Source organism: Otolemur garnettii, unplaced genomic scaffold, assembly GCF_000181295.1.
Source record: "Otolemur garnettii isolate 467f Iridium unplaced genomic scaffold, OtoGar3 scaffold00008, whole genome shotgun sequence".
Taxonomy (NCBI): Eukaryota; Metazoa; Chordata; class Mammalia; order Primates; family Galagidae; genus Otolemur; species Otolemur garnettii.
Genome location: NW_003852403.1, coordinates 8740654 through 8754045, shown reverse-complemented (window position 1 = coordinate 8754045; position 13392 = coordinate 8740654). Strand labels below are relative to the sequence as shown.

At 41.5% G+C, this 13392-nt stretch overlaps 1 protein-coding gene across 7 annotated transcripts in view; it reads right to left on the bottom strand.

The window, feature by feature from the left end:
• The window catches only part of KCNMA1 (potassium calcium-activated channel subfamily M alpha 1), a 762000-nt gene that overhangs the window by 135459 nt on the left and 613149 nt on the right, over positions 1 to 13392 (bottom strand). For 4 of the 7 annotated variants that reach the window (XM_023509577.1, XM_023509576.1, XM_012801412.2 and 1 more), the window contains exons 17-18: positions 11240 to 11251; positions 4034 to 4120 (exon numbers count right to left, since the gene is read on the bottom strand). In XM_023509577.1, coding sequence (XP_023365345.1) covers positions 4034 to 4120; positions 11240 to 11251 — 99 coding nt within the window. The remainder of the gene's footprint in view (positions 1 to 4033; positions 4121 to 11239; positions 11252 to 13392) is intronic. The other 3 variants (XM_023509578.1, XM_012801410.2, XM_012801411.2) reach the window with 1 other exon arrangement.

The following is a 13392-nucleotide window of genomic DNA, read 5'->3' as shown; positions in this document are numbered from 1 at the left end:
TCTGAGATCCCATGGCCTTTATGATTTCTCCATGTGCACACTTGGTACACACCTCCAGCTGAAAAGCCCAAACAGAATCCTTAACTTCCTACCACCCAGAGAACTTGTTTCTCCTGCTGTGTTTGGTACCTTGAAAAGATGGAGTCATCGTCTACTCAATTGCTTATACCCCAAGTCTAGGCTTCATCCATGGTTCCTCTTTTTTCTCTCCTTTCTTCTACCCAGTTCATCAGTGGGTTCTGTGGACTCTCCAAAATATGTGGTACAGTCTGAGTGGGCCCCACTTCTCCCCACCATCCTCTCACCTACACCATGTAATAGTCTCTGAGTCTTTTCCCTACTCTCCTGTTCCATTCATCCCATTCTCTACAATGCAGGAAGAATGGCCTTTTAATGAGATCATCAGACCACCTCACCCCCAGCTTAAAACCATCCATGACTTCCATTTTATAACAAACCCAACCTTTTTATAAAGTGGTATAGGAACCAGCTTTCCTTCTGCCTGTACCCCCATCTCATCCCACTCTCCCCTTCCTCTTAGTCATGCTTTCCTCCCTGGCCAGAGTAGACTTCTTTCCACCTATCTCCTCTTCCCATCTAACATTTGCATGATGAAATCTTTCCCCTCATCTCTAGCTTTGCTCAACTGCTACCTTCTCAGAGAAGCCTTCACTTACACCCAATCTAAATCCATGACCTAGTTCGTTCGTTCTTCCCTCCCTCCCTCCCTCCCTTCCTTCCTTCCTCCCTCCTTCCCTTCCTCTTCTCACTCTGTTGCCCTGGGTAGAGTGCCAAGCCATCACAGTTCACAGCAACCTCAAACTCTTGGGTTCAATTGATCCTCTTGCCTCAGTCTCCCAAGTAGTTGGGACTACAGGTGCCTGCCACAATGTCTGGCTAGTTTTCCTGTTTTTATTAACGACAGGGTCTTGCTCTTGCTCAGGCTGGTCTCAAACTTCTGGGCTCAAGTGATCTATCTGCCTCTGCCTCCCACAGCACTAGGATAGCAGGTGTGAGCCACTGTACCCAGCCATCATTAATTTTTAAAATACCATAATCTCTCCTCCCTAGAATGTGAGCCCCATGCAAGCAGCGACGTCTCTCCATTGTTCATGACTGTTTCCTTGGTACCTCGTATAGAGCCTCCTAAGCATTAGGTGGCTGATAATAGACAGCTCATGAACGAATAAATGAGTCTGAGAATGTTTCCCAGTATTGCTGGGTCTGCCAATTTTTCAGGAGAAACCAGTAATAAGGATTTTTATATAAACGCTCATGACTTTTTCACCTTGGCAACTAAATTACTTTATTTAAAGTGTGACCCAAAAAAATCCTATCTGCAAGCCAAATTAAGTCAACAAGACCCCATTTTGTGACTCCTATATTAAAGACTATCTTCCAAGATTATTTAAGGAGGAAAATATTTAGTGGCAAGGAGTAAAGGGCAAGTGGCCAATGCCCATCCCCAAATGACCTCTGTAAGACTGGAATTGAATGGTTTCACTCCTCTTCTCCTAAAATACTGCCTCTGAAAGTTTCTAAGAGCTAGAATTCATAAACTTCATTTGTTGCTGTTTTGCAGTGGAGGGTGCCAACTCAACACTAGATCATCATAATCTACTTTTCCATTTTCACAAAACTTGTTTAGTTTCCTTCAAATCTCCAATGTCCTTGCTGTGGTTTTCTGCAGTCTTCATCTATCTGCAATCCCCTAACTGACAGCATTTGCTCTGACACATCACACACCATGGAAAATTACAGGCTGGTGGTGGAGCTGATTGTGTCAGCATGTATTTGTGAATACCATAAAGCACTGAAATGAGACATATTGCACTCCTTAATATAGGAGGTAATTTGTTTTTTGGACTGCCTGGTATTTGTGACATTCATTAGTGAGAGATGCAATAGAAAATAGAATTACACAAATGGGAGTTTCATGTTATATTTGCTATCTGGGTGGTACACATGATCTATGGTGCCGTGTGCTCCCCAGCCTCCTGTACTTGGCGCTGAGATGTGGCTGCGAGCTTTTGTGCATCACAATCTGGACAAGAGAGCAAGCTTATTTTTTAGAGGACTAAAATGGGGGGCTTCGACCCCATTAACCCTGCTTTTTCTTCTCAGGATCCTTCAGAGAACAGTGACTTTCTGTCCCACAGCTGGTGAATGGCGACCTTTTCCCGATTTGCAGAAGTAAATTTAAGTTATTAGAGAACTTGGTTTTAAGGATTTTTTGTTTGTATTCTTTTTGCTTCTCCATCCTATATTTTCTCTTTCCTAGAAACGTGGATGATAATAAGCTAGGATGTAACTAGTGTGGACAGTGCAGTTGAGTGGGTGAAGAGAAAGAGAACCACAGGCATCCACCATCATGTATCTTCGTGCTGTATTCAGCGTGTCAGGCCCACTCCTAAGCATGTAAGTAAGAGTGCAGGTGCTGGAATTGACTTTGGGCAAGTTAGTCAACCAATCTGTGCCTCAGTTTCCTCATATGTAAAGTAGGAAATAGTAACGCTAGCTATCTATCTCATGAGGTCCCTGTGAGAATTTAGTGGTTTCATAAACACAGAAAACCTGGTACCTAAAACAGTGCTGGTGTCTAGTCAACCCTCCATAACAATGTGTTAGTATTATTAAATTTGCTAGAAAGAGAGCAGATTTTACAAAAAGGAAGACCAGTTCCAAGTTGGGTTCTGTCACTTGCTAATGTGCTGCATCGCCTTGGATAAATCATTGACCTCAGATTTACAGATGAGGAAACCCAAACCTTGAGTGTTTAGGAAGAGTTACTTCCAGAGTTACTTTAGAGGAGTAACAATAAAGAAAGCAGCACACCAAGCAGAGGCCTGGCTTTGAGTAGGAGTGCATTAAATAAAGACCATAGGCTTTATATACATACATATAGACCTTCCCCATGAATAATCCTCTTAAAATATTTTATGTAACATTTTGTTGAACTGAGTGACCTGGCTATTTGCCTCACATTTTCTCCTAATAAATTTTTCCAGGTCTCTGGGACAGAATCAAATATAACAATATTCCACATAGTTCTGAAAAGAGCCCTATGATTCTCCAGGTTGCTTAATAAGGCTTAAGGATACTAATTAAAATGTTATGAAACATGGAGGCTAATGAAATCCTGGGCTGTACGCATGGAGGCCTAAATTGAGGGTGACAACTTTAGCCACTTACCTAGACAACTACAGACAGAAATATAGCCAGTTTAAGATTTCATTCGCAATTAATCCAAATTTGTTTTGTTTAGACATAGGGTCTTGCTCTGTATCCCTGGCTAGAGTACAGTAGGGTGATCACAGCCCATTGCAACTTCAAGCTCTTAGGCTCAAGTGATCTTCCTGTCTCAGCCCCTCAAGTTGCTAGGACTACAGGAATGTGCCTCTACCCTCAGCTAATTTTTCTTTTCTTTCTTCCTTTTGGGTTATTTTATTATCATTATTATTGGTATATACAGATTCTTGTTCTTGTTCAGGATGGTCTCGAACTCCTGAGTTCAAGCAATCCATCTGCCTTGGCCTCCCAGAATGTTAGGATTGCAGGCTTGGCCATTACACCTGTCCTATCCAGACCTTTTGAAATTCCATTTGGCACTTACAGTAAATTTGCAAATATATCTGCCCATTATTAAGTAAAAAGTACTAGACAAGGAGCCTGTTGTTTTTTTATGTTGTCCTAGGTCATCAAGAATTAAGATGACCTTGAGTAATCCATCACTCAGCTCCTGTAGCCTCAGTTTTCTCCCTCATAAAATGAAGAAGTAGGTAACTAGGCCTCCTAGTCCTAAGATTTTATTATTCCTACAATGTGGAATTGTCTGTGTGAACAAAAGTCCATGGGAACATTTATTTTAAGATACAATCTCTTTTTTCTCAAACTCTGCACCATTTGATACCCCTAGACATGTTATGAAGCTCTGGGGTCAGTGCCCTGTACATTGGAAGCACGCCCCACTTTCAGTAGGTCAAGATGTCTATGGCTGGGCCCGACAGAAAGCCAGATGAAAACAAACTCTTACCTCTTAACTTCTTTGGCATCACTTGCGATGAAAAATCCTAAAGTACCTTCTTGGATCTTAAGATGGTTTCCAGGATTAATTAATATACTGCTCAGTAAACAAACAAACAAACAAAAAAAAAGAAGACACATTTGTGAGATCGTGCTCTGAATGGCTTGAAGGCTACATTGTACTCTTGTTTTTATAGGGGGCCCACTAGTCTAATGCTTTCCCCACAGATTTTGTTCAGAGCCTGATGTCCATGGCCCCAAACATTCAGGTGGATAATGCCATCATTAATCTCTGCTGGTGAATTCCCAGGTTGGCACATACCCAGTTGAGGAAATCAAAGCAAATCTAGGTTTTAGGACTGGGTTTCTATGATGAGGCAGTCTAGCCTCCATCATGGCCATCTAATTTGAAGCAAAGGCCATCATAATGAATTCCGTTTGAAACATCTATGGATAGTTAATACTGAAGCATTATTGGCCTACTGAAGCTATTGCTACATCAATTTTCCATTAGATGACAGAGCATTAATGGGACCCCTATATGAATACAGAAACATACATGTATAGACACCACATGTTTCCATGGGGAATGGTACAAGACACCTGTAACCAATGCAGAAACCAGCCAAATGTCTTCATGACATTGATAAGGACATGGAAATAGATTCCATGTACTGCCTATGTAGGTAAAGTTGTATCTACCCAAAGAGTGCAAAAGAAAAATGTCAGCAGATGGATATACTTAATGATTCCAGTCTGCTGTTTATAAAAACATATGGGGTGTTTAAATAAGATGTGTGTATAGCATGTATGTCCTAATTGAGGCAAACTGTAGTTAGAAAACAAATGGAAATTACCCTTAAAGAAAACTTGCCCTGCAGGGAACTAGGAACCTAAAAATATACACTGTCCTATTCCAAAGTAATCTAAATAGATTAGTGACCACATTGTGTTTGGACTGACTGCAGAGACAAAGGTATCCTGACCTAATAAATGGATGAAACAAACAAGTTTAATTTTCTGCAGATCAAAAGCAGAAGACAGGAATATTTTACACAGGGAGGAAGATGAGGCTTTGGGCTTAACAGATACTGAATTTAGGGACTCTGTATGAAGCAGGAGATAGAACAGAGGTATTCTTTGACCTGAAAAGCAAGTGTTTAAGGTAAAAGATATTTAGAATCAGTCCAAAGCAGTGGGTCTCAACCTTCCTAATGCCGTGAGCCTCTAATACAGTTCCTGTGGGTCGCGACCCACAGGTTGAGAACCGCTGGTCTAAATGAAGTCCTCCACTGCCCAAAATGATCCAAATGGGGGATGGTAATTAACATGTCATCTTCTGCCACTGGTAAAACCATTCATGAAAGGTGATATGGTGAACAGAGGATATGTCTGTAGGAATACAGGAGGGGCCCAGGCAAACTTTCGCTCAGTTGGGAGAACTCTGAGCAGATCATTATTGCAAAATAATTGTGGTCACAAGAGCACCCACTGTTACCTATGACCAGACCTGACGGAAGGAAACCAAACCTGTAACATCTCCACTATTAACATTAAATAACAGCAAGAGGCTAGGAAGACTTGACTGCTCTGTGCTATGACCACAGGCAGGAAGGAGACCCCTTCAAAGTCAGAGAGCGGCATCTACGCTAATAGCACAGTTTCGATCAGCGGCAGCACTGTACTGGCACCTCCTATCACCCACGGCCACCTCTTCACATGGGGATAAGGAACCCTCCAACTCCATACAATCATGAAGGGAAAGAGTCAGAGCTTACACAGGTTAGATGGATTTATTTATCAAAGCCAATTCAACATGACATTTAGGAAAGACAGAATTTGAGATTTTGTACGTTTTCTTACCTCCTTTCCTACAAGACAGTTCTTATATGCCCTGACTCTGCAATCAGACGTTGGGTCCACATCCTAGCACTGTCACGTAAAGCTGTCTGACTTTGGGTGAGTTATAAAACCTCCCTAGAGCTCAATTTCCTTACCTACCAGAAGGGGATAATAATAATAATAGCAGTCTCTCTTCAAAGAATTAAGTAAGATAATGTGTGGAAGGCTCTAGTATTTTGGTTTATGTTACTTTTTTTTTATCCTTGCCCCCCCCCAAAAAAAACCCAAAATGTATTTAATTTTCGACAAAATTGCCAGAGATTTCTTTTTAGCTGGCCTCATAGAATGGAACACAGGGCTTCTTATCAAAATAACCTTGTCCATCATGAGACAAAGTTACAGGATGAGGACACGGACACTCCAGAATGATGTATAAGGACATATGTGAAAAAAATCGCATACACTTTAAGGAGTTAGGTCCTTAAAGTTAAAAACCCCTACGTTTTGGTGTGTGTTCTTCTAACAATGCAGGAAAAACTTCTGAGTAGGAAAAAAAATCCTAATTCAAAGGGAAAATTTTTACCCACATCAACGTCTTGGTGACATGTAAGCACACAACAAGCTTCACATAGAACCTGTTTTCTCTTTTCAAACTCTGGTGCTGCATTAATCAGACTCCAGTGTTGGAGCCCACTGTGTCCCTGTGAAACCCAGTGAAAGCAAGATTCTGAGCAAGGAAAAATTTCTTCTTGTTTCTGCTGTTCTTTATCCATAGTAAACAAGAATTTGTCTATAGTGAAAATTTGGAATTGGCATTCTAATGAGAGCACATTGAGATAATTTATTACACATTTATATTATATACTTTTGAACTAGCTTTAGACAAGTTTGCAGGGTGGAGAGGAAAGATTCTGGGGACTGACATAGGCAAACTTGTGTTCAAACCTCAGATTTGCTGCCCACGTTGGTTAAGCTCTCAGGCATATGAGTCAGGTCTCCTCAGCTTGGGTCCTGGCTTTGGGCATGTGACCACAGCTAAGCCTCATCCTCCTTATCTGTAAAATGGGGTGAATATTCACTAGCTTCCGGGGTTTTAAAGAGAATTAAAGCACATACTATGTGATCAGCGACTGACACATAATAGGTTTTAAGCACTTGGTTGTTACTAATACTGAGCTAAGTGATTACGAGACTAAATGAGAGTCATGAAGCTCTCACAGCACTGCAGCTCTCCATTTTGCCCTGGGCACTAATAAATGACCTAGGAGGTACCCTATTGGCAGGGAAAGATCTTTTCTGACAGAAGCGTACAAAACATTTTCTCCCTGCACAACGTCTAAAGATGGGCTAATTTGGGCTGACTTTTATCTGCATGATAGAGATCTCCTGTTCCGTCCGTCTTAAGGCGGGCTGATTGTGGAAGGAACAAAAAGCATCTCCAATGACCTCGCCGATGGTGTGATTCCAGGATGCCCTCTTGTTCTGTAGACAGGGCTGAGAGGGTTACATCATCTCCATGTGAGATGCAAGGCAGCACCATTTACTGATACTGAGCGCTCAGGCAGCTATCTGGGTGGGAACCAAACGTATCAACCCACCCTTTGAGAATGATGAAAGAAAGAAATCTAGATACACAAAGATGCCAGACTCAGCTCTTATATTTAAGGGTATGGAAGAGTAGCATATGCCCCTGGTTCCAGGGTGCCATGGCATAGAATATTCGTTGAGTAAGAGCAGAGTTTCAGAAACTCTTTGGGGAAATATATTATTGTTTGGGGTATTCTAGATATTGTCTTCTGTTCACATTCCAAATCTAGGACCTTTAAATAAAATGTTAATCCTCTGCTTCTCAAAAATATGAAAAGATAAGAATTCTAGACAAAAGTAAATTTTTTATCCTTTCATTCCTGCAAAATGCCTACTACCCTTAGAATCCGTCACTGATTTCCTAAAGGGAATATGAAAATTTGTCCAAAGATCTTTGATCCCTTTAGGAGAATATCCAATGTTAAGTCTATCGTATGCTTCTGACTGGCCAAAGCCTCCCCCACCCCATTCACCACTTTACATTAGTCCTTTGGCCCTAACTTTGTCTAATTCTCTAGCTTATCAGAGATAAACGTCAAGATGTGTCATGTGAAGAATCAAGAAAATCTCTAAGAAATAAAGTCCATATATCTATTAGCAGAATTCCAGCAAGGACATCTTCTTGGCAGAGGTGGACTTTCCTTCATTTCAAAGAACATATAAATCACGCTCTTTCTTTCATGGCCTTACAGATTTTAATGGAAAACATCCGGTGGCAGCTAGAAGCACAGGGCTGGTGAGGTCCCATCCCCAAGGACGCACATTCTGTTTTCTTCATTTGCTCTTAAGAGTACTTCTAGATATAGACTAATATAATTCTTTTTCTCACCCACTGTATGAGCCAAATACATATTTCCTGTAAGGAGCCCATGGTTGTGTTAAAGGGGTGAGAAACAAGATGACTTTCTATTTGCTTTTGAGTTTCTCATAGCAGAAAGTTAGAGTCCTACATGCAACAGGACTTTCTTTCTTTCTTTCTTTCTTTCTTTTTTCCTTTCCTTCCTTTTTTTTTTTTTTTTGGATAGTCTCACTCTGTCTCAGTTGAGTAGGGTGGAGTGCTGTGACACTAGTGGTTGAATGAATAAAAACCCTAAGTCATTAGCTTCTGTTCAAAAAGTTGTCCTTTCCCCAATGAATAAGGGGAAAGGAAGTCATGGCTTTCTTTCAAAGACCAGGCTGCAACTTTTCATCAGGAAGGCCCATCAAAGGCTTGACCATACCTTTTTGGTGGGGCTGGCCAATGAGCTAGTCATCTCTCAGAGGCGTTAAGTATGACTATGCAAATGTACAAATATGGGAACAGTGTGCCTCTTGGGGAGTTGAAGCAATTGATTTCAGTATTGGAAACACCACTCACTTAGAGCTAAATATGTGTTCCTAAACAAAACACATCTACCTGGAACTGATAGCACAGTCCAACAAGGACAAGTCTCTGAGGTTCCTCCCTGCGGGGCGTGCTAGGTCTAAGCTGGGTCATATTTCCTTGGGTATCTCTTACTAACCACTGGTCATGATGGAAGACTGGGGCTTGGTGGGGGAAAAACGATTTATTCCCTTTCCCTGCCACTTGTGTATCACAACCGGGAAGCACCTAGTCATCTCTTCCTCGATCACTGTAAACCTTTACTTGCCTCCTGGTTTAGAAGATAACTAATGATTGGCAATTCAACTGAAATATACGTTTCCAAAGGAAACTTTTATCCATTATGGATAAATATGATAGATGTGTGTGTCTTTCCTCCCCAACCCCCCGCCATTTTTGGTAGGTGTGATGTACCATTCCCCGGGCAATTAAAAAAAAAATCATGACTCATGTGAAAACATAGTTTGTACTCGATAACATGGTAATTATATTTGTGTCTAGCAAGCTAATGGGACTTCATTAACTAGAGCAAGCAAATAAGAACCATTAGGACTTCAATTCATGCTGTGCCCAGATGAATCATGCCGCTGGGAAGAGGCTTCTTTGATCACACACGTTTCATACACAATTACTTTCAGGTGGGATTTTGAACCAATCATGCTGCCTTGAGAGGTGCATGACTATACCATGTAGTTTTTTGGCTTCTTAGGGCACGGCTCAGAGAAACTCCACATCTCAAATTTTATCACCTTTCTGTAACTTTTCATTTCTTCTAGGCTTTCAAATAGATGCTACTGGAGTCCCACACAACTAGACACACACGCTTCTACTTTCCAGATATATGCAGGAGACACAGTTGAGTGTTCCATGTTCCCATAAGCTTACGCCCAGCTGACTTGCACATAGACAGTACAATGAAGGTTGCTCCCAGTTGGTTAGACTCAAATGATGCCACTCTGGTCCCCCAATGACATTGGTGAGGACTTGTTTACCCTGAACCCATTTTGATAATTTAAGAAATGGCAACTGAACATCTATTTTGCACCTATGGAAAATATTAGCCACATAGGAAGGGGAAGAGAAAGTTGATCTGGGAAGGATAATTCTGGATATTTGGTTCTGGGAGCAAGCCAAGTCATTTTCTGGTAGACTGTGGGACAAATCATGCCTATATCACAACATGCCTTCACCACAAGATAAAAGGACTCAAAGGCCAAAAGCCAACAGCACAGGTGCAACCACTGTGGACCTTTGAAGATGCAAAGTGTTGCAGTAACTTCTTGCAGTTGGGTCATGTCAATAATACCAAACTGACAGGAAGCCACCTCTAGTTATACAAATCTAAACGAAATCCTCTGACTTTGGACAGAGGTCCAGACAAGTACACACACACACACAATGACAAACACAAACACACGACAGTGATTACAATCACAGAGAAAAGAGACTCTCAAAAAGATGAACAAGGAAGCATCTCAATAGTACGTTTTCAACAATACTGTCTTAGATAACACATTATTGAAAAGCTATGCTGGAAGTATTAACCCACAAAGTTTCTTTTTAAAAAAATGCCATTGATGAGAATTTAGTCATGCTTCATGCAACATAAAACAGCAGCAAAACAGGGTGAAGTCACATGGTGAAAGTGGAGATACTTTATGTTAAGAAATATGCCCAAAAGCCCTCGGGGGAAAAAAATGCCACGAGTGTGTCTCAGTAAATAGTAGGACTCTTTCTGTAAATCACGTGTTATCGTCTCGCAATTTAGTAGCAGTGTTCTAAGTCTTCACTGAACACCACGAAATAAAATACTCCAAATGTTATCACCAAAATTAGAAGTGGAAGGGCCAGGTCTCTGTTTTGTGGATAAAAGGTCATGAACTCTGCTCTACAAACTAGAAACTCAACACAGGAAGGAGGACGTCGCTAGGCATGTGAGTGGGGTATGCAGACAGGATGGTGCCAACGTCCAGTGGACACCAAGACACGGGAGGACGACACAGAAACAGACACAGAGGGCTGGAGAGAAGCATCCTCCTCTCGGCTTTCATAGTATTTGCTCCCATCATCGGTGCCATGATGGAAAACAGGATTGTGCCTTTTCTTTCTTTTCTTTTTTCATTTTTTTTTTTTTTTTAGGTTTCCTGCAAAGAAGTTAGTGCGTCATCCAGAAGAATCAACAAATCAAACAAGAACAGAAATAGGCTACTTCAGTTTATGTACGCTAAGTGCAGAGGGGTGTATGTATATACACACAAATCTATAAATACACATAGATGATATGTATATCAGACAAGGGGATGAGATTATATATGCAGATATATAATCTCTCTCTTCTCGAATTCTTGGCAAATGGTTAGTCCTGCGGTTAGGAGTGAAGGTAGAGGGTGGAGGTTGGGAGCAAAGTTAACGAAGAGTGCATACCGCTTTCGGCTTCTGCAAAACGACAAGAAAAGAATTTAAAATCAAACAATGTGATAATAAATCGACTGACACCAGAAGGAAAGAAGGACTCAAAACCTTTGTTTCAAATCATTTGAAGGATGCATGTGAAAACAAGGGTTTTTCAGCAAAGCGTGAAACTAGTCTCGTGGGGGTGAAATCAACAACAAAGGAGATAGTTTAACAGGGGTTGAAGGCAGGAAGGTGGGGAGGGGAAGCAGGTGCTCGGGATCCTCACACCTGACCAATTAGGACAGGTGACAGAAAAAGAAATGGGAAACTTTTAAATAAAGAAAAAGAATTAAAATTAGTTTCTCGGGAAGGATCAAAAAATTGTTTACTTGTAACATGGTAACTGCGTTTGAAAGGTCTTGTATTTTTCTCACGGGTATGATCCGCATTCCCTCAAACACACCTTTTTCCATAAGAAGCAATGTGCTTCCACACTGAGACCAAGCCACATTTGAGGATTAAAGCTGGCAACGGCACACGCAAAGCCAAAATCAAGCCAACCAAGTCCTTTTCGCCGTTTCCTGAAAAACCATCTAAAAACTATCTCTGGGTATAAACGTGGCTTTGTTGAAAACATCTCAATTGAATCAAATGAAGGGTCCGTCAAAGAAAAGATTCCGTCTCCAGGGAGAGCTGAGTTCTTTCTCTGAGAATGGGGACAGCAGATTCGCACTGAACCATTAACAGCCTTTCGCTCTCCCTCCTTGGGACCAGAGGCCACAACTAGTCAAGGTTCAGCATGCAGTCTCCTGCCATCAAATTACTCTAGAATGTTCAAAAAGCACTATTCAGCACCAGTGTCACCCCTATCATGACACTTGTTGAAAGATGCACAAAAGTGACAAAGGGCGAGCACTGAGTTGCACAAAGGTCTATTGACTTGGCAACACGAAGAATATCGTTCGCAAACCAGAATATGCAAGTCCTACATGGTGCAGGTGAATATTGACAAACACGGGAGCAAACAGTAATTCCGCCTCATCTGGTGAACAGCAAATAACCAGGACTCTTAGTTTTTTGCAAATAATATTCTTCAGTTTGCCAACACAGAAAATAAAATGCTCATTTGAATACATACTTGTTAATTGCTACAGCCAGGTTCTACATGTGGCCACCAAATCTACCACTGTTTTTCTTCTTTTGGGTTGATTTGGATTTTCAAACTCGATTAACATTTGATCAGATTGACTTTGGGAGCAATCTGATCTCATGGTTAAGGTAACAGAAAACATTGGATTGACTTGCTTACAATCCAGTGTTTTGTTTGGTTTTTTTGGTCAGAGACACAGACGGTACATTGGTAAGTCCGGCTTTCCCGGATCATTGATCCAAATAATGCAAACTCCGTAAGTGATGATAGCAGGAACCTTCTGGGCCTGCCCTGCACTCTGCTCAGTTATTAAAGATGTTTGTTGCACTTTACACCTTGGGCATCGGCAGGAAAAAAATGTACAATGAGAGAAACAGATGATGGGTGTCCTTTCAGAGAACAAAAGCTTAAGCATCTCTCAATGAGCTCTCTTTCTTCCAAAATCATTGATAAGAATTAGGGAGCAATTCTGTTTTATCTGTACAGCATATAGGACTCCATCACCACAATTTTTTGTGCGCTTGATGCCTCCCTTGTCCAGCATGAACTCATAGATGGACTGGGGTGTTATCTATTTGAACCAGACCTAGTCCCTCATCAGTCTGATTTGCACATAATTAAGTGCAAAATAAATAAATAAAGAGAGCTCCTGCCTCTGAGCCCTGCTCTCCTGGCTAATTTACATGAAGCCTGATATTCTGCCACCTGGATTTCGGTTGCACTGGGAGAAGTACATATGGCACACACAAGGCTGCTTGTAATTTGGCTATCAAGAAAGCTGGTGTCTTTCCTCATGGCTTTACCCCGTGTCTGCTGGGAAGGAGGTCAGAGGCTACCCGCCTTTTGCTCACAGCATTATGAAGAGGTTTTAGGACAGGGTCTGTCCCCAGTTTTACACTTAGAAGGTGGGAAGTTCAGGTGGGTATGATTGGGTGGAGATATTTGGAGCATTGATCTCTCTCCCCTGGAGAAACACTCTCTGAATGCACAGTGGGGCTTGGGAAGCCAGGCTGGTCTGGGGGAGAAGCTGCGG